The sequence below is a fragment of the Hoplias malabaricus genome, chromosome X2 (genome assembly GCF_029633855.1).
Source record: "Hoplias malabaricus isolate fHopMal1 chromosome X2, fHopMal1.hap1, whole genome shotgun sequence".
Taxonomy (NCBI): Eukaryota; Metazoa; Chordata; class Actinopteri; order Characiformes; family Erythrinidae; genus Hoplias; species Hoplias malabaricus.
Genome location: NC_089819.1, coordinates 52,310,342 through 52,333,253, shown reverse-complemented (window position 1 = coordinate 52,333,253; position 22,912 = coordinate 52,310,342). Strand labels below are relative to the sequence as shown.

Here is a 22,912-nt window from a genome sequence, read left to right as displayed (position 1 = left end):
CAGAGCCTAGAGCACTGACACAACTTTGGTAGCAAAAATGCTAAATATTTAATATTTATTTAATACTTATTTCTCAAGAGCCAAGCACTGAACTGAGTTGTTTCATCCTCTGAGTTAGTGAAGCTCTGTGACCAGTAATGGAAGGAATGAACAAGCTATTTATTTATTTATTTATTTTAAAGCCTATAGATATTTAAGAATTCTGACGTGATTCGTTTGCTGCCTGACAGCCATGAAGAGCACATTATTTCCCCCCCAGAGTTCACAGATCACTGTGTATGTGAATAGGCCAACAAAATTGTTGACGCCAGTCCAGTTGGGATTCATGGTTTGAGAGGCATCTAAACAGCACGACACATGAGAGAAACACAGGTGTTGATCCCAAATCACTATACTTCCTATGTTGTGCACTACGCAAGTCCTAAAATGACTGAATCTAGACCATAATAGTACATTTCTAAGGCATTTATATATATTCATATATGGGAATCTGAAATCTAGTGCTAGCTGCTTGTACGCTGTAGTTTATTGACTTATGTACCTCAGTATAGAGGGACTAAAGACATTTGCATTTCAGCCAGAGACAGGCACGCTGTGTGATGGCAGTGTTTCCGAAAACCTCCATTTGCTTTCATCCTCACGAGAACAGTGACAATGCCGTTTTCAAAAATCTCCACCATGGTGACCTCTGTTTTCAGTCAGTGACCTAAAATGCCGTTTTCCTGTGGATGGGAGGCCAAAACGCAGACGACAGTAAATGCATGTAGAAATGTATCTGTTCATAACAGTTAAGTTCATATCAGTTCATGGGCGACACGGTGGCGCAGCAGGTAGTGTCGCAGTCACACAGCTCCAGGGAGGAGTTTGGTGTGTTCTCCCTGTGTCGTGTAGGTGTCCTCTGGCTGCTCCGGTTTCCTCCCACGGTCCAAAAACACGTTGGTAGGTGGATTGGCGATTCAAAAGCGTGTGAGTGAATGTGTGTCGCCCTGTGGGGGACTGGCGCCCCCTCCAGGATGTGTTCCTGCCTTGTGCTCAATGATTGTGGATAGGTTCCGGACCAAGGTTCATTACAGACAATGAATGAATGAGTAAATATCAGTTAATCAGTGTAAATCTGAAATTTATTGGACCAAATGTATACAGTTATGTATACCTCGGTTCAGAATTTGGTCCAGACTTTCTTGTGTGAGAACGCCATAAAGACGAGTAAAATGAATTTTCCTTATTATGGCACTCTTTTTCTGCTGTGAATTACATTCCCCCTCAAGTTAGAAATCTTCAGATCGTGTTGGAGTATTGGGGGAAAGTTAAGACTGTGTGTGTGTGTGTATCTTGGGAAGTAGGTGGGTGGAGAGGACTGCTGTGCTCTGGAGCTTCACTGGGAGCTGAGGGCTTTTCCCTCAGGTTGTGCCCCCCTTTTAGTGCTTCTGGAGGATGCCTTGTAGCCCACACCCTCATCCTGCAAACAGGGCGGTTAAAACACAGATACACGGGAATGAGAACGGCCCGACTGTTGGCTCACATTGCAGTTTGTTTCTGTTCTAAGTCTATTGTGGATGTTGTCAGTGATTTAAAAACACTGACCAGTTTCATTATAGAGCACAAGTACCCCTGTTTAATTGGGCTGCATCCCACTCTTGCTGCATGACATGAACAAGACACTGTGACAGTTATATAATCCGATTGCAGTATGCCTTTCAATTCATTAAAACCACAAAATCACCTCATAAGTGTCCAGCATATGGTAAACAACTTCGTGATTAGTTTGAAGGTGCGTCTGCATTACACAGTTCTCTCCTCTCTCTTATGCAGCCCTAGATTTAGATGGAATTTAGATATTTCACACTGGCAAGGTCGTCTAAAAAATGAGTTCCATTTGCACATCTGATGCATTGTTTCAAGAACAAATCATAACCTTTTCACTTGTGGAAATGAAAGCATGAATATGTATTACGTTTTAAAGCGATATGATAATCTAGCACATCCGCCGGCTTCTCATAACCGTGGCGTTTGGTGGTTTGCCTGCCTGAGAAGAGGAGAGCGGAAGGTGCTAAGCAGCAGGACTCTGTAGATTACACTACCTTAACAACACTCCCAGGAGGAGGCTGGTACTCACCAGAGCCACGAGCTTCTACCTCAATACACACACCAGCACAAATACTGTAACACAGCGTGTGCTACTGGAAAGTGAGGTGCTGTTCATTTGAAATAGTTCTGGGAAGAGATTTAAACTAGTATTGTTTTGTTCAAATGTTTATCAAACGCCAGACAGATTCTCTGTTAATGTGAGTGTTCAGTATGTGTGAGGATCTTTGAGAATTGATTAAGCTAAACTTCAAGAAGTGTTAGCAGAATTAAATGATTACATCATTAAGAAACGGAAAAAGCCTGTTCCCATGATTTGATGTGAAAGGCTTCAGGATCATGGGTTAGCGTAACAGAATGAGGCTCATGGGTTCATTGATGTGCACGCCTCCAGAAGCTCCACTACGTTATGTGCCGCTCTGCAGACTTGTGCGTCAGATCCACAGAAGCCTTGGTCATGAGACATAAACAGTACTCGGCACTAACAACCAGAACTAGAATAAATATGGATCTGTTTGTGGATCAGAAAAGGTGTGGCGTTATCCTCGGTTAAAGTGTGAAAGACAGAATGTCTATATTTTTCCAGTGTTTTTCTTTGATTTTCTTTTTTGTTGCTGGTTTATACTTTGTCTTTGATGCTGCCCCCTAGTGCAAACATGCAAAGTTAAAGTATGTTGACTCTCACCTGTACGTGGGTTTGCGTATGACATTTGTGTTGTGATCCAGAGAACGTTTATTTGGAAATAAGCATAGATATAAACCAGCCTTTTAGTTAGAGTTGTCCGGAGTTTTTGATGACAAAAACTAAGTGTTTATATATTAAGTTTTATTTAAAATGTAAATGAGATTCCAGATTTATCACATTTTTAAAACCAGATATACACTGTTCCAAGGGTTGGTTTGTGTACTAAATGAAATATTTGTGTTATCTACTCTGGAACTCCTGATTGCTCTATACTCCCTGTGCCTGCATGAGTCTGTGTTCATGTCGAGCCGTCATGGATCTAACCCCTAGTGTAAGCTTGGAGGAGAGATGAGGGACAGGGAACCAATCAGAAGCCAGCTTGTACCAAAGTCATCATCTGCAAACAGCGAAGAGCAGCTTTGTGTGACCTACATATGCACTCACTGGCTCAAAACACACACTAGCTCTACAGCTGTACTGAAACCAGCTGCAGTTCAACAACTGTGTCTTCTCGGTCACACGTACAGGGCTACAGTGTTTATTCTAAGAGGAGATGGATACCTGCTGCTTTGTTGTGGAATCATGTGGAGAGAGGAAGGTACAGAAGATGGGAATGAATACATGAAAGGATGAGCACATCATTTCCCATGGTGTGTGTCTGTCTGTGTCTCTTGGTGGTTCAGAAACTCCAGAGTATTCTGTTGGATGTTGTTTGTACCACCCTGTGATCTTAAAATAAAGCCCTGTCATGCAAATGTGGTGCCTTTACATTCTCCTAAGAGCTAACGCTGACCCACATTTATATTTATAAAGGGATCATATCATATGGCAAATCAAACTCTTTTGGTGCAGTTCAAGTCTGTGCAATTAAAGGCACAGTAACACAGCGGCTTGCTCAATTGTAAAGGATCATTAAATAATAGAATGGAAAATTGTGTAAAAACAAATGGTGGTCTTTGGGACATTTGAGACGATCGATGCTTGCTTTGCTTGTCATTGTGTTCTGTAGCAGTTTCCTTCATACTGTGTTGCAATAATAAGCCAGCAAGGATTTTATATAAGACTATATACTAATTTAATTTACTAAGATACAATTTGTAATAATTAGGTAAAATTGAAATATCATGGGTGGCACGGTGGTGCAGCAGGACGTGTCTCTGTCACAGGTCCAGGGACCTGGAAGTTCGGGTTTGAGTCCCGCTCCGGGTGACTATCTGTGAGGAGTGTGGTGTGTTCTCTCTGTGTCTGCGTGGGTTTCCTCCGGGTACCTGTCTGTGAGGAGTGTGGTGTGTTCTCCCTGTGTCTGCGTGGGTTTCCTCCGGGTGACTGTCTGTGAGGAGTGTGGTGTGTTCTCCCTGTGTCTGCGTGGGTTTCTTCCGGGTGCTCCGGTTTCCTCCCATGCTCCAAAAACACACATTGGTAGGTGAATTGGCAACTCAAGTGTCCATGGGTGTGAGTGTGTGTCGCCCTCTGAACGACTGGTGCCCCCTCCAGGGTGTGTTCCCGCCTTGTGCCCATGAATGAAATGTTTTGTTCCTGATACAGTGCTTTTGCATAGAAATTGTAGAGTAACTTTAACATTTGCGTTATTGTGCAGCCTTAAACTGAAGGAATTTTTTGTGTGCCAGGTCCACTGGATGAAGATGTTGTGGTGATCGAAGCTACCCCTGCCCCTCCTGTTCCGGCCAGTGAGGAAATCAACGTCACTTCAACAGACAGCGAGGTGGAGATTGTGGGGGATGCCTTCAGGTGAGCCCTAAAGCTTTCTCTCTGTACTCAACACCTTCAGAAGGATTTAGAAAGTTTTCTTACTTCTAACTCTATATTTAGTTCCAGTCCAGCAGTAATCTCCAACTCTGATTTCACACATGCGCACACACATGCTGCTCTTGCAGGGGTGTTTATTTTTGCCCTAAGCTAACAGTCCCTGCAGCACCAGCATGCCAATTTTTGATGAGGAATAAATTATGCCGCCTTTGGCCAGGAAAAATAACAAAAGGGGTCTGTTTATTAGGTGCAGTGCCCATGAATTGTGTTCAGTTTTCCTTTCCCATTGTTTTAATGTGCCACCCAGTTATCTTCAACATATAACATGACAACTCCTCAAAAATGTTTCATCGTATTCAGTGTTGTAGCTTAAGAAAAACACAGTCTGTAGAGTTTGCATTCCACGTTGTTGGAATCATCTTTAGAAACTGCAAGGGATGGTTTAGATGTTTCAACTCTTTCTGGTTCTCCTGTTCTGCAGTTTCCAGTGCTAAACATTGTGTTCCTCACCTGAACCTTACCTATTTCTTCATAAAAACATTCAGTGCTTGCATTCAGTGCCCCCCAACCCACAAAATGTGAAACAAGACCATCCAGCGAATCAAAATAAGTGGGATAAAATGAGCTGTTCATATTTTGCTCTGCTTTGTACCTAAAGTGCTGACATTTTACAATAGTCCTGCCTTGTCTGAGTGTCTCCAATCACAGTGCTGGACACACCTTTATATGAAAACACAAAAACAAGAACACGGTTAAATGGAAAAAATGAGCACTGAGACATAAAAGCGCTGAACAAAAACTATAAACATGAAAACACAAGAAATAATGAGCGAAAATGGCTAAAATCAGAGCTGCACTTCCACACTATGCTTTTGGGCCAGGCTAAGCAGTGGCTTACTGTCATTTAAAGAAACAGGCGCTGAAACTGTCCGTTCTGAACAGGGGTCTTTAGACGGGCAGAATGATGCTGTGGTGCTTGGTCCTTGTAGTATGTTTGATCAAAGCATGAGACGGACATTTCATGAAGTCTCCAGAAATGTGTTAACTTGTGGGAAAGTGGTATTAGAACACATCTGTCAGTCGTCTGTTGATCTGCAATATGTATTATGTTCTTACTCATAAATGCTACCACAAAACAGAGAATAGATCATTGTCTGAGGAGAATTGTCTGAGGTTTGCACTAGTCTGTAATATTACATTTGCTGGAGTGTGGGTTCGGGGCTCTCTTCCCGCCTCGGGTTGTCGACTAGAAGTGAGCAGGCCTCAGGGGCTGAGAGTGTTTACATCTCTCTGTAGGCCTCAGAGTGGACGCTATCAGTGCTTGTGTGAGATTGCACATCTGGGGCTGGATATAAAGGTGGCAGGCTACACTTTCCACAACTGTCCCAGCTGTTGCAGAGCACTTCAAGGACGAGCCATGTCAGGGCTAATGTGATCTTCTCTCTGACTGTCTGTGTGTCTCTGTCTCACTCTCTTCACAACAACCCCCCCTCCCCCCCATTCCTTCATCCCTCCTTTTCCGTTCTTTTTGGTGTCAAAATTGTAACAATGCTCCCTCAGGCCAATTTCACGAAACCCTGAGGTCATTCGAACTCTCCCACAGGCAGCCTGCTGGAAATTCGGTTAAATGGCCTCTGGTTAAAAAGTAAAGACACTCTCATGAGATAAATTTGAGGTAGATGTGCCGCCTTGCTACGTTTACAGCATTTTGATTGGTGCTACAGTAAAATGGCTTCACAGTTATTAAATTAATTTAAATAAATGTTAATCATTTAGCAAGGTTCTTCAGTGTTTATTATGAAATTGTAGCTTGTTAATTGGAGTGCAAAGAATTGCAATAATCAACTGAGTTGTCATCTTTGAACCTTCTGGATAGGTAACTTGCTTTCTAGCTGAATTCCTAGTGATGTTGCACGTATATTTCTTTCTCTCATTTCTCCCCACACACATTAGTGAGCGTAGGGCGCCCTTGACCATGTTTGCAAGGTCTCTTGTCCTTTCTTGTACTTCGTTTGGAAGGTACAAATCACAGTTTACCAGGAACAACATGCAAGACCTGTTCTTTTTGTGATTCTTGGATCTGGATTCCTAGCTGTCACAGTTGGATCCTTACATTGCCTACTTTTCCTGCTTCTAACACCATCAAATTCGAGAGGAGAGCTGATTGCTCACTTTGTTCCCACCACTTGACAGCAGCTACTGTAACAAGAAAATCATTGTTACTCGCTTTACCTGTCAGTGATTTTAATTCAGTCCCTGATGAGTGTATTAAAAAAAACTTCATAAATTAGTGGGATAATACTATCTGTAGTGTTCAGGAATAGTATGACTTTTTGATACCATCCCCCTACACTTTTCACTTCTTTAGGGGACCGTGTCCCAATCCTAGGCTCATAATTGTTATTGAGGTCCCTGTGTGTGCAGAGCTGAGTCATTTCCAACAGCTTGATTCCATTATCCCACTCGCTGCTGCCAGAAATAGCGTGGGCCGCCAGTTTGCTCCTGCCAGCAAAGTCACTTTGTCAAACCGTAAAGGAACATGGCTCTGTGGTCGCTGGTGCCTTGCACCAGCACAACTGGCCCCCTTTTTATTTTCCCTTGTGACTGTGGACCAGCCTACAGTGTGTGAATTGGGGCCGCCTGATATGGAAAAAAGACCACATTGAAGTTGTATGTCTGTATGTTATTGTAGTGGTATTCCTTGTAATGTACAAGAAAAATGTGAAACTCTTGATGTGGGATAATTACACGTCGGTCTGCATTACTTTAAATCAAATTATTACTCTTTATTTGGCTCATATTGGTGCCTTAATTGATTAAAAACTCCAAACACACTTTTTTTATTGGCTAAGGATGATTGCTTATGAAAAGAACAAACAATTCATTGTGATCACAACCTTTGGCTCTTTATTAAAACAAACTCACAGAACTCAGTTCGTGGTGTGTTTGCTTTTTGTCTATTCATTTTCCACCAAAACAAAATCCCCAGGTGAAGCTTAATTTGATAATGTTAGACTTGTCTTGCAGTATTTTCTATTGCAGCTTTTGTTTACACAGATTTGTTTGACAGGATCGTATTCCAGAGCTCATAAACCACTTAGAGTTGGTGCCCAGTTATTGGCTGGAGGAGGGTGATCTGGAAGCTGCATATTGAACTAAACAGATATGTGCTTCGTCGTTTCAAATGCGTTAAATGTAGTAGAGCCATTTTGGCATGAATGGTGTTTTCTGGATGAAGCCTCACGTTTTTACAAGAAATCTTACCCCAGCTGTTTTAAATCATAACAATATCCAGAAGAACAGACAACAGAACCCACAAAATGCTGTCTTTGTATAAACTTGTAAAAGGTGCTTTATTCATATTTTAATATTTAGCATATTAATATTAATCTTGCTAACTTTATTGAATGAAGTATATGTGAGCAGTGTGTCCAAGTGGCAGGATGTTAGCTGATATCAATAAATATAAAATAAATATCTATTGTCTGCTGATAAATTGTGTATTTACACATACACCCCCCCACCATCTCCTTGTTTCTGCACCCACTGTTCATTCTCTCAATTCCACTGACAATACAGGAGTAGTTTTATAGTGCTTCAGTTGCAGACCCATCTGAAAACTGCAACCCTTCTTTAACCAGATTTTACTCTGCTCTTCAATGCACAGGAACCCCACAGAGCATGTGGATGGTGGGTGATCCTCAGTGCTACAGTGACACTGACTTGGTGGTGTGTTGCACTGGTAGAAGTGGATCAGACACAGCAGTGATGCTAGAGTTTGCTGGACTGGGAATCCAGCCAACAGCTTCCTCTGTCCAGTTATGATGGACTTGAGGACGACCAACGCAAAATGTCTCTGACTTTACATAGCATAGGATATCTCTAATAGAGTGGACAGTGTGTGGGTATGTGGTTTTAAACACTCAAGCAGATACTGCTGTGTCTGATCCACTCATACTAGCGCAACAGCAACATGTCAATGGCACTGCAGCACTGAGAATGATCCAGCAGTCATTGGTCTGCTTTGTGGGGGTGTTGAGTATTAAAGGACTAGGTGAAAGGGGGCTAACATGCAATATGCAGAGTAACAGATGGACCAAAATTTGTAATTGTAGAAGAGTACTCCTGTGTGTTCAGTGGGGCTGAGGGAATGGACAGTAAGTGTAGAAACAAGGAGGTGGTGGTATTGGTTATGGTTGACCTGTGTGTGTGTGTGTGCGTGCACAGTGTTTTTATATCTCACACACGCTTGTTGTCCTGAGCCTTTACTGTAAGACCAACAAGTGAAACATGTAAACGTTTGCCAGAAATGCCTGGGCTTTAACAGAACCCACCCAGATTCTGCAACAGAGCCAGTCCTAACACCCAGCAACATCAATGAAGGTTTTGGCTTGTTTACTGCGGTCCCTCTCCTCCTGCCTTTGACATATTCTCTCCCTTTCTCTGTCTCTTCTCAGCTATGTATCTCTCCTGTTTTCGTAAAGGTCAGGAAACCTATTATTCTTGATCACATGGTGGGCAGCAGTGTTACTGTGCTGGTGCAGTCCCTTGTGATTCCAGCTGTTTTTTTTTTTCTTCCAACACCCCTCCAAATGGGGGAGGGATAGGGAGAAAGACGATCTGTGTGTGTTTTCATACATTTTCAGGACATAACTGTCTGAGTGGAAAACCAAGAGAAAGCATAAATGCTTCAGCTTTGTGATTTTTCATTATGTAAAGGTACAGAACCATCTTGTTTACTGCTGTTAAAGTATATCTGCTTTGGGGTGTAGTATTACATATAGTAATGCATACGGTAGGGCATGTCCTGATATCGTATAAACGTTAGTGTGTGTGCCTGTGTGTGCTGGTAGAGTACAGGAGCTGTAGGGTCAGGTAGTGGGTTTGAATGCTGATAAGGCCTGTAGACTCTGTTGGCTGAGGAATGTAGAAAAGTAGTTTGAGGTTTTGGGGGAGGGTTAATGGCTGCAAGTCTTTGCAGCTCAGGAAAACGAATGACCTGCGACCAAGGTCATATGAAAAATGGGGCTGGTGTGTTTGCTTCTATGTGCAAAACAGAGGATAAGGAACTAGGTGGGTCTTCTTTTTTTTGTTGCCAAATTGTGTTGCACCACACAAGCTGGTTTTTACATTGTGCTTATTATCTGCTAAATTTCTTCCATTCTTAATTGGGTGTAATGAAATCCGCAGTCACTGACATGATGTATTTATGACACTTGATGGAAACTGTTATTGACTATGGAAACTAATATTGACCCATGCTTAAATTTCAGCTCCTAATGCCAAGCTGAAATCTATAGCTCCAGCTCTCTGACTCTGACGAAGCATCCAAACTGAGGCTTTTTTGGTGTCTTTTGGCTTGAAAACAATTTTAAAAAGGCTCCACATTGGACAGTTATATAACGTGTATATATGCTAGTGGTGTTAATGTTCATGGTGGCGTTTGTAATCCAGAACTACTCATCCAACATCAACGTTTCACCCCACTAATGATCACATTTGTCATGCTTTGCTGTGGTGGTGAGACCATACAGCAGGACGGGACTGACCATCAACACACAAAAAAAAGGTCACCTGCCAGTGCATTGCCTATTGAGGAACAAAGACTCTATCAGTGATTTTGATTTCAGATTAACTGTAGATGAACAGGGGTCTTCACCTATCTGTAATGGTACTTTTCCAGTGCATAGAACCTATACGACTCGACTCGGTTCAGCACGGTTCATTTCCTCTTCCGTTGGCCAAATCAGGTCCCTGGAATCAGGTAAGTTTTCAGTCCCAGTTCGCACCGGGTTCAAACCGTGCCGAGTAGGTACTAAATGGTGACGTGTAAACCCTGCAGAGCTCTGATTGGCCAGAGAGACATGTCAATCACCACAAAATGCAGAGCTCATTCAGATCCAGCACAAACCACCGCTTGTAAAATCTCGTAAGTTACAGCAGCTTTCACATTTATTTTTATCGAACTCACAACGGCAGCTCGTAACTTGACCTTGAGGTGTTTTATATGCTCCTTGGGCTGATGGCCCAATTATATGTTTCCTTTCTGCAAAGGCAACCATCATTTTAGTCCAGTATAAACATAGGTATTACATGCATGTGTATGTAACATTTAACTTTCAGTATTGTTTATAAAACTGTGCTAGTTCTGCATTAAATGTGATATCAGAATAATAATATTTAATCAATTCAGACAACAGGGAAACTGTTTGAATGACACCAACACCATTGTCACTGTCATGACTCAGTAGTTTCAAAGGGAATATAAGGCAGATTCTAGCTGGGCCCTCAGTAGCATGTAGCTACCTTTTTTTGCAAGGTATTTTTGAATCCAGGGGACTACAAATTATTTTACTGCTCCTGTTCTCAAACAGGTTCAGTTCCATTTGTTGATGAAAATGCTTGTGTGGGGCTGCAGTTTTGCACTTTTGCACAATCAAGTTAAATACTGAATAAGATGATTATGAACAATAACACATACGTATTTTCAAATGTTTGAAGCAAATATATTTTTTTATGATTCAAATAAGGGTCTCTCAGATGCTTGTGTTGACATCATCCAGTTGGTTCTTGTGCTGCTCAGCCCTTCTCTGTACTTTCTGATCTGTGTAATGTTCTGTTGCGTTTTAGGCTTCATCCTAATCACTGTACTTCCACGTCCAGTCGGCATTTGCCTGATGCACCACAGAATTTGAACACCTGAAAGACTGCTCACTGTAGATAAATAGGATATTTGAGTTTAATTAATTTTCTCCACTTACTCTTTCTCTCCCTCGCATGCTTTTCTCTCTCTTACATGTCTCTCGTTTAACCAAATCACTCACTCCACTGAATCTAATATTCTTGTTCTCTCTAGCTCCCTCTCTCTCATTTAAGCAAATTAGTGAATCTCTCTTTCACGCGCTCTACTTCTCGCTCTACCGCTCGCTTGCTCTCTGTCTGTCTGTCTTGCTGTCTCTCTCTCTCTCTCTCTCTCTCTCTCTCTCTCTCTCTCATATGCTTGCACTGGCTTGTACTCTGGAGCTGTACATTGTTAAAGTTCCCAGTAAAGATATATAATGTGTGTATATATATATGTGTGTGTATATATATATATATATATATATATATATATATATATATATATATATATATATATATATATATATATATATATATATATATATATATATAGGTGTTCTTTCCCACACCCACATTCTCCCCAATCTCTCTCCCCTCTCTTGCCCCCTACCCCTCCCTCCTCTCACTTATCTCTCTCTCTCTCTCACCATATTCTCAGAATTTGTATCTCTGGGAAGAGAGAGAGAGAGAGCCAGCTTTGTTTAATCTCCCCCATCTTTTGGATTCCCCCTGGCTTGCTGTAGTGCGCTGAGAGAGGTGGCCATTTTGATTGTTCAGCTGGGGGAGGGGTAGTGGGCTGAGGGGTTTAAAGGTCAGCAGGATGAGCGATGTTAGCCTTCTGCTCAAAGATCTTTTGTTTACAAATCCAGTGAGAGAGGACTGAGCTTAGCGTGTGGTTCGAAGCCCTGAATCAGACTCATTTCTTGTTAAAACGTCTGTAGAGGAAATGTTTCTGTAGAGGAGGGCAATATTATGATATTTATTGCCATTGAGATAATTAGCTTATTGTTTTCCGATATTTAAACCTCTGAAAATCAAAATAAAATGCACACTGTATATCGAGGAAATGTCTTACATTTTGTTATTGTACTTTTGCTTTATCAACTTTCCCTGTTATTGGCCGGCAAGTGTGTATAATGTTGAGACACGTTTGCAAATTTCAGGAGACGTTCTGTCTCGTTGCTGTGTTTAACAAAACATGTTAATAGGGCTGGCCCTGAATATTCAGATATTCATTCGATGGGTAGAAATTCAGTTTCAAATTTTGAGATTCAGATATTCATTTTTGTTGTTGGATATTGTCGATAAAGTTTGTTGTCCACTCAACCCACATTCAGGCTCCAGCGGTAAAAACGGTGCTCTCCCAAATCCACCCGTATTCAGGCTCATCAACATAAGTCTTTATGCAAATGAAGCCTAAAACTCAGTCATATAAAACAGCCTAACATCCTAAAACAGACATACAAGGAAGCGAGGCGACACCACAGTTTATTTTGTCAGCTTTGTCTCTGAAATTAGAGCACCTCTGCTCAATCTGGTTAAATCGTGTAAACGCTGTGCCCTTAGTTAGCGCGCTAGTTAGCAGGTTAGCGAGCATAGGTGCAGAGTTGGTTCTCAAAGCAGGGGTTGGAAGCGTATTTTGTTAATGACAAAATACACAACCCCACTTCCAGAATACTCACCGAAAATCCTGGCTGAAGCTCTGAAGCCCAAAAAATGGTATTTGGGACAGCCCTACATATGAGTATAACATTTAAAATCCTAAAAAGACGTTTGTGTGTTGAAATGTGGGTTCTGTGTAGATGATGTATAACCTCATTTCTACAAGACACACGAGTGCCCAATCAACTAGACCGGAGTGCCCACTACATCACTGGCCTGATATTGTTTGGGTGATGGACAGTTCTCATCACAGCGAAGGCACAGTCTTGGTAGTGGACCGCCAGTTTTGATCAAAGTAGAGCGCAGCAGGCGACTATTTCTTCACCGCTGCAGTTGCATGTCAAGGTTATGTTCCTTCCACTCTGCCACCCAGGATGCTCCCCCAGTGCCTGTGTTTACAGTTTTCCACTCTCACAGAGGCCTCAGAAGACCATGGTGGTAAACAGGTATTTACAAAATAATCCCAGGCCTACTTGTGGGTAATTAGGAGCTCCTCCCAGGAGGTGGTGTCATCTCTCTGGGATCTTAGCAACGCTGCTGTGGCAGACAATGACATGAGCCAGTTAGAAAGCAGGATCTCAGTCTTAGGTATTCATGCTATTCTCATCAGATCCCTGTGTGATATTGGAGCAGTGAGATAGCAGGAAATGTATGCGTGTGTGTGTCTGAGTGAATGCAGATCAGTAACTCCAAACCTTGCCTGATTGCATAAAGTATTTGCATAGCAAATATTATGATGCTAATGACTGCAGCCCACAGTAACCCTGCATTAAGTAGCTTAAGTCTGCTCTGTCCTTTTGGTGATTCAGGTGGCTGTTTTGGAGCACGATCATCTCCGTACATTTTCAGTTCTTAGTCCATGCCATATAAATACAGTAATACCTTGACTTACGAGTATAATTCATTCTGTGACGGAGCTCGTAACTCAGTTTGCTCGTATATCAAATTAAATTTCCCCATTAAAATGAATTGAAATGCTATTAATCTTAATATTAACAGTTGACCAAGCAACGGCTCGTATCTTAGAAAATTCGTAAGTTGATTCACTCATAAGTCAAGGTTTTCTGTAAAGATTTTTCTCAGGTTGCGTCCAGTGTGCTGTGGACTGCAGTGGACGTTTTTGTTCAAGCTGATGTTCTTTAGATTGTGGTCAGTGATCTGTTGAGGAGGCCTTGATCCTTCAGTATTGTACCCTGTGTTGAGGTGACAGCATAGTTGAGGGCTTGTGTTATTAAACAGAAAATTACAGTGGCCTATATATAAAATATAATGTCGCAATCATGAAATTTGCAGACGATAAATTGTCATAAAAGTAATTGCGATTTAATTTAGTCTTTTTTAAATCCCCAGTTTTAGAATGGACCTGTACACTTAATGATAGCATAATAATGTACACACACTATTATGGAAAGAACTTATTCAGTTTATTGAACAGATATTTGAACAAAAGATATTTGACCCTTGTCCTGTTTTTAATTAAAATTCTATGCTTGAAAACGATATTTGCAAATTCTCAAAATAAGCAAAAAATTAAATTAAATGTACTATGGCTTAAATGTGTGTTATTTACTGGCTTGGCATATTCTGGGCAAGGACTACTATGGCTACGTTCACACAGCAGGTAAAGAGGCCCAGTCATATGTGGCACGGATGTGTGGATCATGTGGCAGTGTGAACAGCACAAATCGCATTGAATCTGACATTTCATACCAGATTTGGGCCACTTTCACATGACCCATGTCCATCTGTGGAAATTCGACTCTGTCTGAACGGCCAGGTCGCAATTCATGTAACTTTTACATCACTCCGACCACTGACTACAGACTAAGGTCCAAAGCATTTTTATTTTAATTGTGTTTAGGAGGTGGAAATGGCCAGGATCAAAGGGTTTCCGTTTTGTAAAAAATACTGGGAAACGAAAAACCTGTGAAACTCCTGAAACCAGGGTCCTACCTCTCATTTATGAGAAAATAAAATACAAGGAAATTTGTATAAAGGTGGGTTTTTTTAATAAAACAAACAATAGAAGACCTTCTTTTTTTAGTCGTTCTATATCAGTTTGATATTATTCATGTCGGTATGAAGCTGTATAAATGTGGCTTCTGGAAATATTAAACTCATTATGTCTGTGCTCATCGCCTTCTTTTTGAGACTCGTGTTTGTGAGAGACCTGGTAAATTTGTGCTTAGAGAAAAAAATATCAGTTCCCGTTTTAATATTCTATAGAGTCTTTAGAAATTTCTTTGTGTGAAACACAGACATTTCCTTCTGGTCAGCGCCTGAAGCATCGTTCTTTGTCAGATCCATCCATCCATTATCTGTAACCGCTTATCCAATTCAGGGAATACACCAGTCCTTCACAGGGCAACACATACTCACACATTCACTCACACACTCTCACCTATGGGCACTTCTGAGTCGCCAATCCACCTATCAACGTGTGTTTTTGGACTGTGGGAGGAAACCAGAGCACCTGGAGGAAACCCACGCAGACGCAGAGAGAACACACCACACTCCTCACAGACAGTCACCCGGAGGAAACCCACGCGGACACGGGGAGAACACACCACACTCCTCACAGACAGTCACCCGGAGGAAACCCACGCGGACACGGGGAGAACACACCACACTCCTCACAGACAGTCACCCGGAGGAAACCCACGCAGACGCAGAGAGAAGACACCACAATTCTCACAGACAGTCACCCGGAGGAAACCCACGCAGACACGGGGAGAACACACCACACTCCTCACAGACAGTCACCTGGAGCTGTGTGACTGCGACACTACCTGCTGCAACACCGTGCCGCCCTGTTATGTCAGGTATTGGTCATATTATATAGACAGTGTGAACAGCTGAACAAAAAATCTGGTCACGAAATCAGATTCGGTATACTTTTACCTGTTGTGTGAATGTAGCCCAAGATACTCGCCCTACAGCCTCCGGAATAGCCTTCCGGGAAGGATCTGTTGATGCCGTTGCCTTCCCAAGTTCAGCGAACTTCAGTGGTGGAGCCACAGTTGATTTCTCAGGTTTGTTGTATTGGCACCTTTTACAGCCCCGTTTAATAGCAACTCCGACAGTACTGATGAGTTGTGCTATGTTGACGAGCTTGTGTCAGTTCTGCGGCTAAAAGCCAGCACATGCTTTCTCTGAGACACATGAAGCCAGCCTCAGCCTCTTTTCGAGCTGCGTGTAATGTTACTCTGCTGTGTCGCTCAACACACCAAAGGAGAGTGCCATCTGCCAAACGTGCCACACAGTGTACTTTTATACTTACAGTTACTTAATTAAAGCACATACTCTGAGAGATGAAAAAAAAATGCTGCCAACAGAAGTATAAGCAGGGGATATGCACAGACTAAATCTCCTTACTCATTTGTCCCACCATTTTGTTTAGAAATACACGTAATTGATGTTCTGTTTGTTGCCTCCAGCATTAGTTTAGGTGTTTGCCGATCTGAAGAGTGAGCCTTCATCCCTCAGACCTTCTCATCAGGCTCAAAAATATACCAGTTAATCTCCGGCTGCTAATATTATGTTGGTTTATTTATTTATTTATTTTTTTCTAAAAAATTGATTGAATTAGTTTTTTTTCTTATTTTTTTAATCGTGTATTCATATTTAGTAAGCCCATTTTTTTGTAACAGCAGTGCCATCATTAATTGTCAAAACGTGCACTTGATTACTCAAAATGCTTTCTTCTCTTTAATTTTAAAAGTCCAGTCTCAGTCATTTTGTGCTCCTGTCCACCAGTCATTTGAGGCTTGGTGGTGCTAATATTGTTTTCAGTTGACTGTTTGCTGGTTAGTGAACCCTTTGTATGTTGCTGATCCCAAGAGAGTTCCCAGAGGCCCAGCGCACTTGTTGGTAATCATTTTGTTTTGATGTATTAATGATGCAATCTGTGGCTACGGGGCAGGGCAGGAGTGTTGGGAGGCAGGGGCCATCCTGGGTCTCCAGGCGGGGATCCTGCTGCCCCTAAAGCCCTTCCTGAGTTACACACTCTCCATGACTGCACTCCCTGCTTTACGGCACTCTGTGCCACTGGGTCATTCCTATGGATTCAGTCCCACCGCAGGTTCGCCGAATTCCCAGAGTACCCCCATAATTCCTCAGAATTGACTGGGAATTTTGGACATTTGCCATATAGCCTTTTTTGTGTCATGAGAGACTGATAAAAGCAGATCGGAAAAATAGATTGATTAAAAAAAATAATGAAGACGCTGAAAGGGAATGGATAGGGACAGGGGAGGTATACTGTGTGGAAAGATTTGTGGTGGGTAATCCATGTAGAATTTGAAAGAAAGAATAGATAGTTGCGTATGTGAAATTCAGGAAGGACGGATCGAAAGAAAAGGACATCCAGGTAGTGGGTTTGAAAGAAAAATTGATTGAGAGAGTTGGAGAGGGGTGGCCAGGTAGATTGATGAAAAGCAAGAAAGGACAGGCCGACATTAAAGCAGGTATGTACTTATTGATCCCTGCAGATTGCTTTCTGATTTTTAATGAGCTGTAAATCCCAAAGCTTTTTCTGTTTTTCCACAAACCAGAGAGACAGGGAGAGGGAGATAAAGGATGGGTTTTCTCTATTACCTGACATAGGAGAGTGGGGCTCACGTGCTGAGTCATGTGATCTGAGCTGAGGTGGGTGATGGGTGATGTCACTAGTTAGACTGAGACTCGGCTGTTCCCTCTCTCTCTTTGTCTTTCCCTCTCCCTCTCCTGCCTTGTTCTCTCGTGTTTACATTCACTCCAACACTTTATTTTCTCTCCAGTGTTTTTTTTTTTTATTCTAGTGGTTCATTTGCCATCAGCTCTGCTTTTTCAAATATATTAAGACGGCAGAGACCTACAAAAAAGAGTATTTTTGTGATAATAGCCACACTGTTTGAAGTACATTATAGCTGCATAGTGATTTCCTAAAAGTATTTTTGAATATTTCTGTGTCTTTATGTCAAATTTAGATTTTTTTTAAAAAAGTGTGTATTTCTAATGTTAATTGTTTTGCAAAAATCGGTCCCTATGTTAACAACAATGGAGAGGCTATGGCCATTACACAAACAATCTAGAAGCAATGTAAGGGTGTTTTGTGGGAGTTAAATATATATCTTTAATAATATTTACACTTAATTTAAGCTGCATGTGTTTATTGGTCCCAAAGGAAAATGCAGAAGTCAGGTTATGTTTTATATTTTCATGTGTGAGTTGACAGCAGTAAGAGGATAGGGGAACAGGGTACAGAAGAATTATGCCATGGTATACAGTGAGCACACTGATCATACTCATTACAGTGTGTGCTGGGAAGTGGAATTATTAAATAGATGCATTCAATTTACAAAAATCTTTAACAGAAAATTCTAAAGACTGAATCTATCTTAAAGTAAAGCCTTAATGCAATACATGATCTGCTCTTCCAAAGAAAGTTTACGTATTCTGTATATGATGCTGTTGCCTTGCCTTAAATTATAGTGTGTGTGTCTGTCTGTCTGTGTGTGTGTTTCTGATGGCAGCTCTGGCTCCTGTGTCAGCTGGCTCTTATTTACATTCTGACTGTGAACATTCTAGCAGCTGCTGAAGTGGAGCTTGTGTCAGTTCTGCAGCTAAAATGCTGTTCAGACTGGAATCATCTTCTGCATTAAATACATAAATTCTAAGGCTTAGTCAGAGAGGATAATTAGGGTGACCAGACGTCCTCTTTTACCCGGACATGTCCTCTCTTTTTAGACTTTATCAAATGTCACTTTATCAATGTTTATATAAATGTCAGTTCGGAATTTCACAAAAGTCCGGGATTTTGTTTTTCTAGATCTTACATAGAACTTCGAGAAGCGTTTCACAGACTAGTCCCGCCCTCCCCTACTCCGATTGGTTCGCTTGAGTGAGAAGGGGGCGTGGTGAAGTAGCCTAAAGTCTTCTGATTGGACGGTCTGACTGTAGAGCTACCGTTATTGGTCAATAAACATTTAATTGGTCAGTCTGCACATCAGTAGTCGTTGATTTATCAGAAAAAATAATGATTAAAGAAAATCTTTATTAAAATATAGATTTATTCTCAAGTTTTTTTTGCCAAATTTTCTCTCCTTTTTAATCATTGCAGATTTCAACCAGTTAGCAGGAACTCCCCAGTGCTCTTAGCTGGGAGGGTGAAAGTCTGCACATGCTTTCTCTGAGATATATGTAGCCTACCACCGCCTCTTTTCGAGCTGCATGTAATGTTGCTCTGCTGTGTCGCTCAACACACCGAAGGAGAGTGCCATCTGCCCACATCTGTCATGCTAGCTGACAAATGCCTGTGCTGGTTAGCATTTTGCAGGGGAGAATGTGGGAGCCTTATAGCACAGGACACCGGGCCTCTGATGGCCAAGGCATGAGCAGAGATCTAACCTGAGATCTGCCAATTGTAGGGTCAATGCTTAGACCGCTCTTCTATTGCAATTTATTATATATTGTCTGTAGAAAACCTTCATTTCTATTAGAAAATAAACAGAACCTGTCGTTTCATGAGGAGAATGTGAATTTTGCATATGATTGTATGTTTATTTTTGACCCAGAAATACATCAATAACTTGTTTGATCTGTGTCTGTTTGTGACAGGCCTCGCTCGGTGGGGCATGGCAGGATGCACTGGGGCCCGAGCTGCTCTCAGAGTCGGGCCCAGGAAGGTAGAGGGCGTCACCGTCTCTCCACTGTCATCCAGCCTCTCAGACAGAGCGCCAGCGAGGTGGTGGACCTCACTGTGGACGAGGATGGTAAGGACTCACCTACTTGTCTAAATGCAACTTTTGACTTGTACAATAGCAGAAAGCCTCTCACTACACCCAAAGAACACAAACGTCTTTGTCCACGTTGTATGCTTATTCTGTATGACGGTCAACTGCAACATTCCAGTCTGATATGGATTTGTAAATCACACTAATACACAACACATTCTCAGAGATGTGTGAAGCCAGCCACTGCTTCTTTTTAAATGAACGCCACAGGACAGGTCAGAAGTCTTGGAGGACTTTGCAGTCCAAATGACACTAGCTTCTTCATTGTTTAATATCAGTCAAATTCAAACACAGGTTTCAGTTGTTTCAAAAACACTGTCTGGTGATATGAATATATCGTAGTGCGTAGAACCCTATTGCTTTTGTACTGGTCTTCTTCTTCTTCCTCTTCTTTCTTCCTCCTCCTTATTTCTTCCTTTTCTTCCTCCTTCTTTCTTCTTCTTCCTCTTCCTCCTCCTCCTTCTTCTTCCTTCTCCTTCTTATCTTCCCATTGTGCGGAAGAGACCATAGGTCATACAGACACCCCACTTGGAGGGTAGATGTAGCCTGTGTGCATCTCGGTGGACAACAAAAATGACACAGATCGGCCTAATGGTGGCGCTATAGCAAAGCAAAAGCGTTTAGGTCCATATCTCCTACACTGAGGCGTAGAGACGAAATCTTCTGAAAAATCAAAATTTGATTATTCACAATTAAGCCCCGCCCACTTGGAGCTCATTTGCATAATTTGCTAAACCTACTTTTCCAAACTAGTCTGTGGATTTATGTCCAATTCTCTTGTATTACATTATATTTGTGCGTCTATAAGATGAATGCAGCCTCAGAGTAACAGAGTGTAGTGACACTATTGTGCACAGCACCTGACACAACTGATGCAGCAAAACACAAGAAGGGTGTTACACAACAAATACAGCAGATAAAAAGAGGGCGATGAATTACAGTAACATACCTACACTACCTCTTTGTTCACTCATTGACCATATATGCGATACCATGCTAATTCTTTTATCCCTACAAAAACGCATACACACCACCTGTCTTCTGCTATCTTAATCCTTTCTCTCGATTAAACATCCTCCTTTCTCTTCTCGAAGTGCAGCCTCATTACTCTGCTGCTCAGTCAGAGATAGACACTGATCTTTGTCAGGTCGCATGCTGTTTTCATGCCTGCTTATGCTTAGGAAAAAAATTTCTCGAGTCGACCAGCCAGTTTTGCATGTTAGCACACAAATTAAATGACAAACGAGAAGAAACTGTAGGATAAGAGCAGAACTCCGCTCACCTTCATGAACTCCACTCACCCGTATATTCGTAATTGTGATAGTGTTGAAAGCATAGACACCCGGATTTTCTTTGCCAAACACTGCCTGTTTCTGAATGTTTGCCAGTTTTGGAGGTTTGTGTATAATTCTCTTTGACTAAACATTGCAAGATACATCCTGCCTATTAATTTAATTCGGTAATTGGTAAGTAGTCCCAGACCTAGTAGTATTTGTGGGAACTTTTATTCAGATACAGACAGTTTTCAGCTGGCCTGGGACTCCACTCCGAGTGAATATTCTCTATAACTCCTTGTGTAATTTTTCTAAATTTACCACAAGCACACTTTTCTCACCCCCACCCCGTCAGTGTTAGATTAGAGTCGTCTTCATCGCACAGTCCCGTAATGAGGCTCTCCGGGCGTGTGATTTAGCGTCTGTGGATGACTGTTGGATCATCCAGTTCAACACTGCGTGGGTTTGGGGAAATATTAGATGTCACATCAAATCTACTCAGTTTTTGCTACAAGCGCTTCAAGCTTCTCTTCCCTGAGATACAGGCCTCACCTCGAAGCGTCTGTGATAGAGAAAAACAGAGGAGAGTAAGTGAGGGGGAGGAAGAATGAGCCTGGAAAATTCAATTAGTGTTGTTCAGTCATGACCATTCATACACTCCAAGCCGCTTGCTTGCGCGCAGGCACCATTAATAATGATTAATCTATATCTTTTAATCAAGCGCCGGGGTATAAATAGCCTTCGCAGCTGCAGTGTCACTCGCAGGCTGGTGTGCACAGCATCCAAAGCCTTTATTTTGATGTTCTCTGTGTATAATTGTGTGTATTCCTAATTTCATTTGGAGGCAGCATAATGAAGTCTGTTATGCAAGCTCTCAGAGACACAATGAGCTGTGCTATTGAAACCAATTAAACTGCCACTCTGGATAAAGGTGGTTTTGTCTGTATATATGTATGTATGTGAATGTGTGTGTGTGTGAGAGAGAGAGAGAGAATGTGTGTGTGTTAGCTATCCTCCTCTGCCATGTGTTTCTAAGGTTTTTAAAAGAAAACTAATTTACATCACTTAGATTTTATTTCAGGTTGAAAGTATTTTTATTTATTTTTTTATCTGGTAGCTGTGAGGAATGTGAGCAGAGAGCTTGCAGATATGGCTGCATTTGCATTTCTTTTGAGGGGGGAGAGAAATTAATTTGTGAATATGAAAAGCAGATGGGATGCTCACTCTGGAATGTTAATGAGCAGCAATCCTCCTGGGCCGCACGGCCACTGAAGCAAGACTCTAGCATGCTTCTACACACCCATTTGTTTTTTTATACACTGTCAGGACATTAGGTCATATATATGTCCCCTATAAATCACATATATGGGTGCATATTTATATACAATAATATGTTCTATATTTAATGCCTATGTATTTTAGTGGCGGGGATAAACCATGTTTTCATTTTTTTAACATGATACAAAAAAAAGAGCCAGCTCATGATATTTTATGCAAATTTCATGACCAAATGGCCAATGAAATGATGCATAATTATTCTGAGCAAAAATCCTGTTGCGTTAACTGAAGTTAAAAGTTAAAGTTAGTTATCTAAGACCATTTTGAGGATACAAGGTTTTGTTCTGGTAGGGACCATGTGTTAAGGGAATTTGAAATAATGCTGATTCCAGTTTATAAATATTATAAATTATACCACGTTTAGTTCCGTCTCTGCAACGTGATTGGCTGAGAGACGTTCCAGGAGTGCCAATAGTACACGATAATGGCACTCTAACTGAAGCTCTTCAGGTATCACTCCGCAAAATACATGTGATGTAGCAACGACGCCAGCGCTTACAAGACAGAGCTGTGCCTGGACTTTTTCACCCCACGGCAATCCGGTTTTCTTTTCGTGCACGTTATGTTGAACAGAGTAAAGGGTTGTGGTGCAGTGGACCGTTATCTGCTTTCTGACTTGTATACAAAAGAAAATGGGGGGGGAAATAAATAAAAAGTAATTGTCTACGTCTGTGTGGTTTCTGTGATTGTGTTTAACTCGAGGAGTC

At 41.6% G+C, this 22,912-nt stretch overlaps 1 protein-coding gene across 5 annotated transcripts in view; it reads left to right on the top strand.

The window, feature by feature from the left end:
- LOC136676997 (E3 ubiquitin-protein ligase Arkadia-like) overlaps nucleotides 1-22,912 on the top strand; it is a 49,266-nt gene that overhangs the window by 13,793 nt on the left and 12,561 nt on the right. For all 5 annotated transcript variants that reach the window (XM_066654330.1, XM_066654334.1, XM_066654331.1 and 2 more), the window contains exons 3-4: nucleotides 4,399-4,519; nucleotides 19,418-19,572. In XM_066654330.1, coding sequence (XP_066510427.1) covers nucleotides 4,399-4,519; nucleotides 19,418-19,572 — 276 coding nt within the window. The remainder of the gene's footprint in view (nucleotides 1-4,398; nucleotides 4,520-19,417; nucleotides 19,573-22,912) is intronic.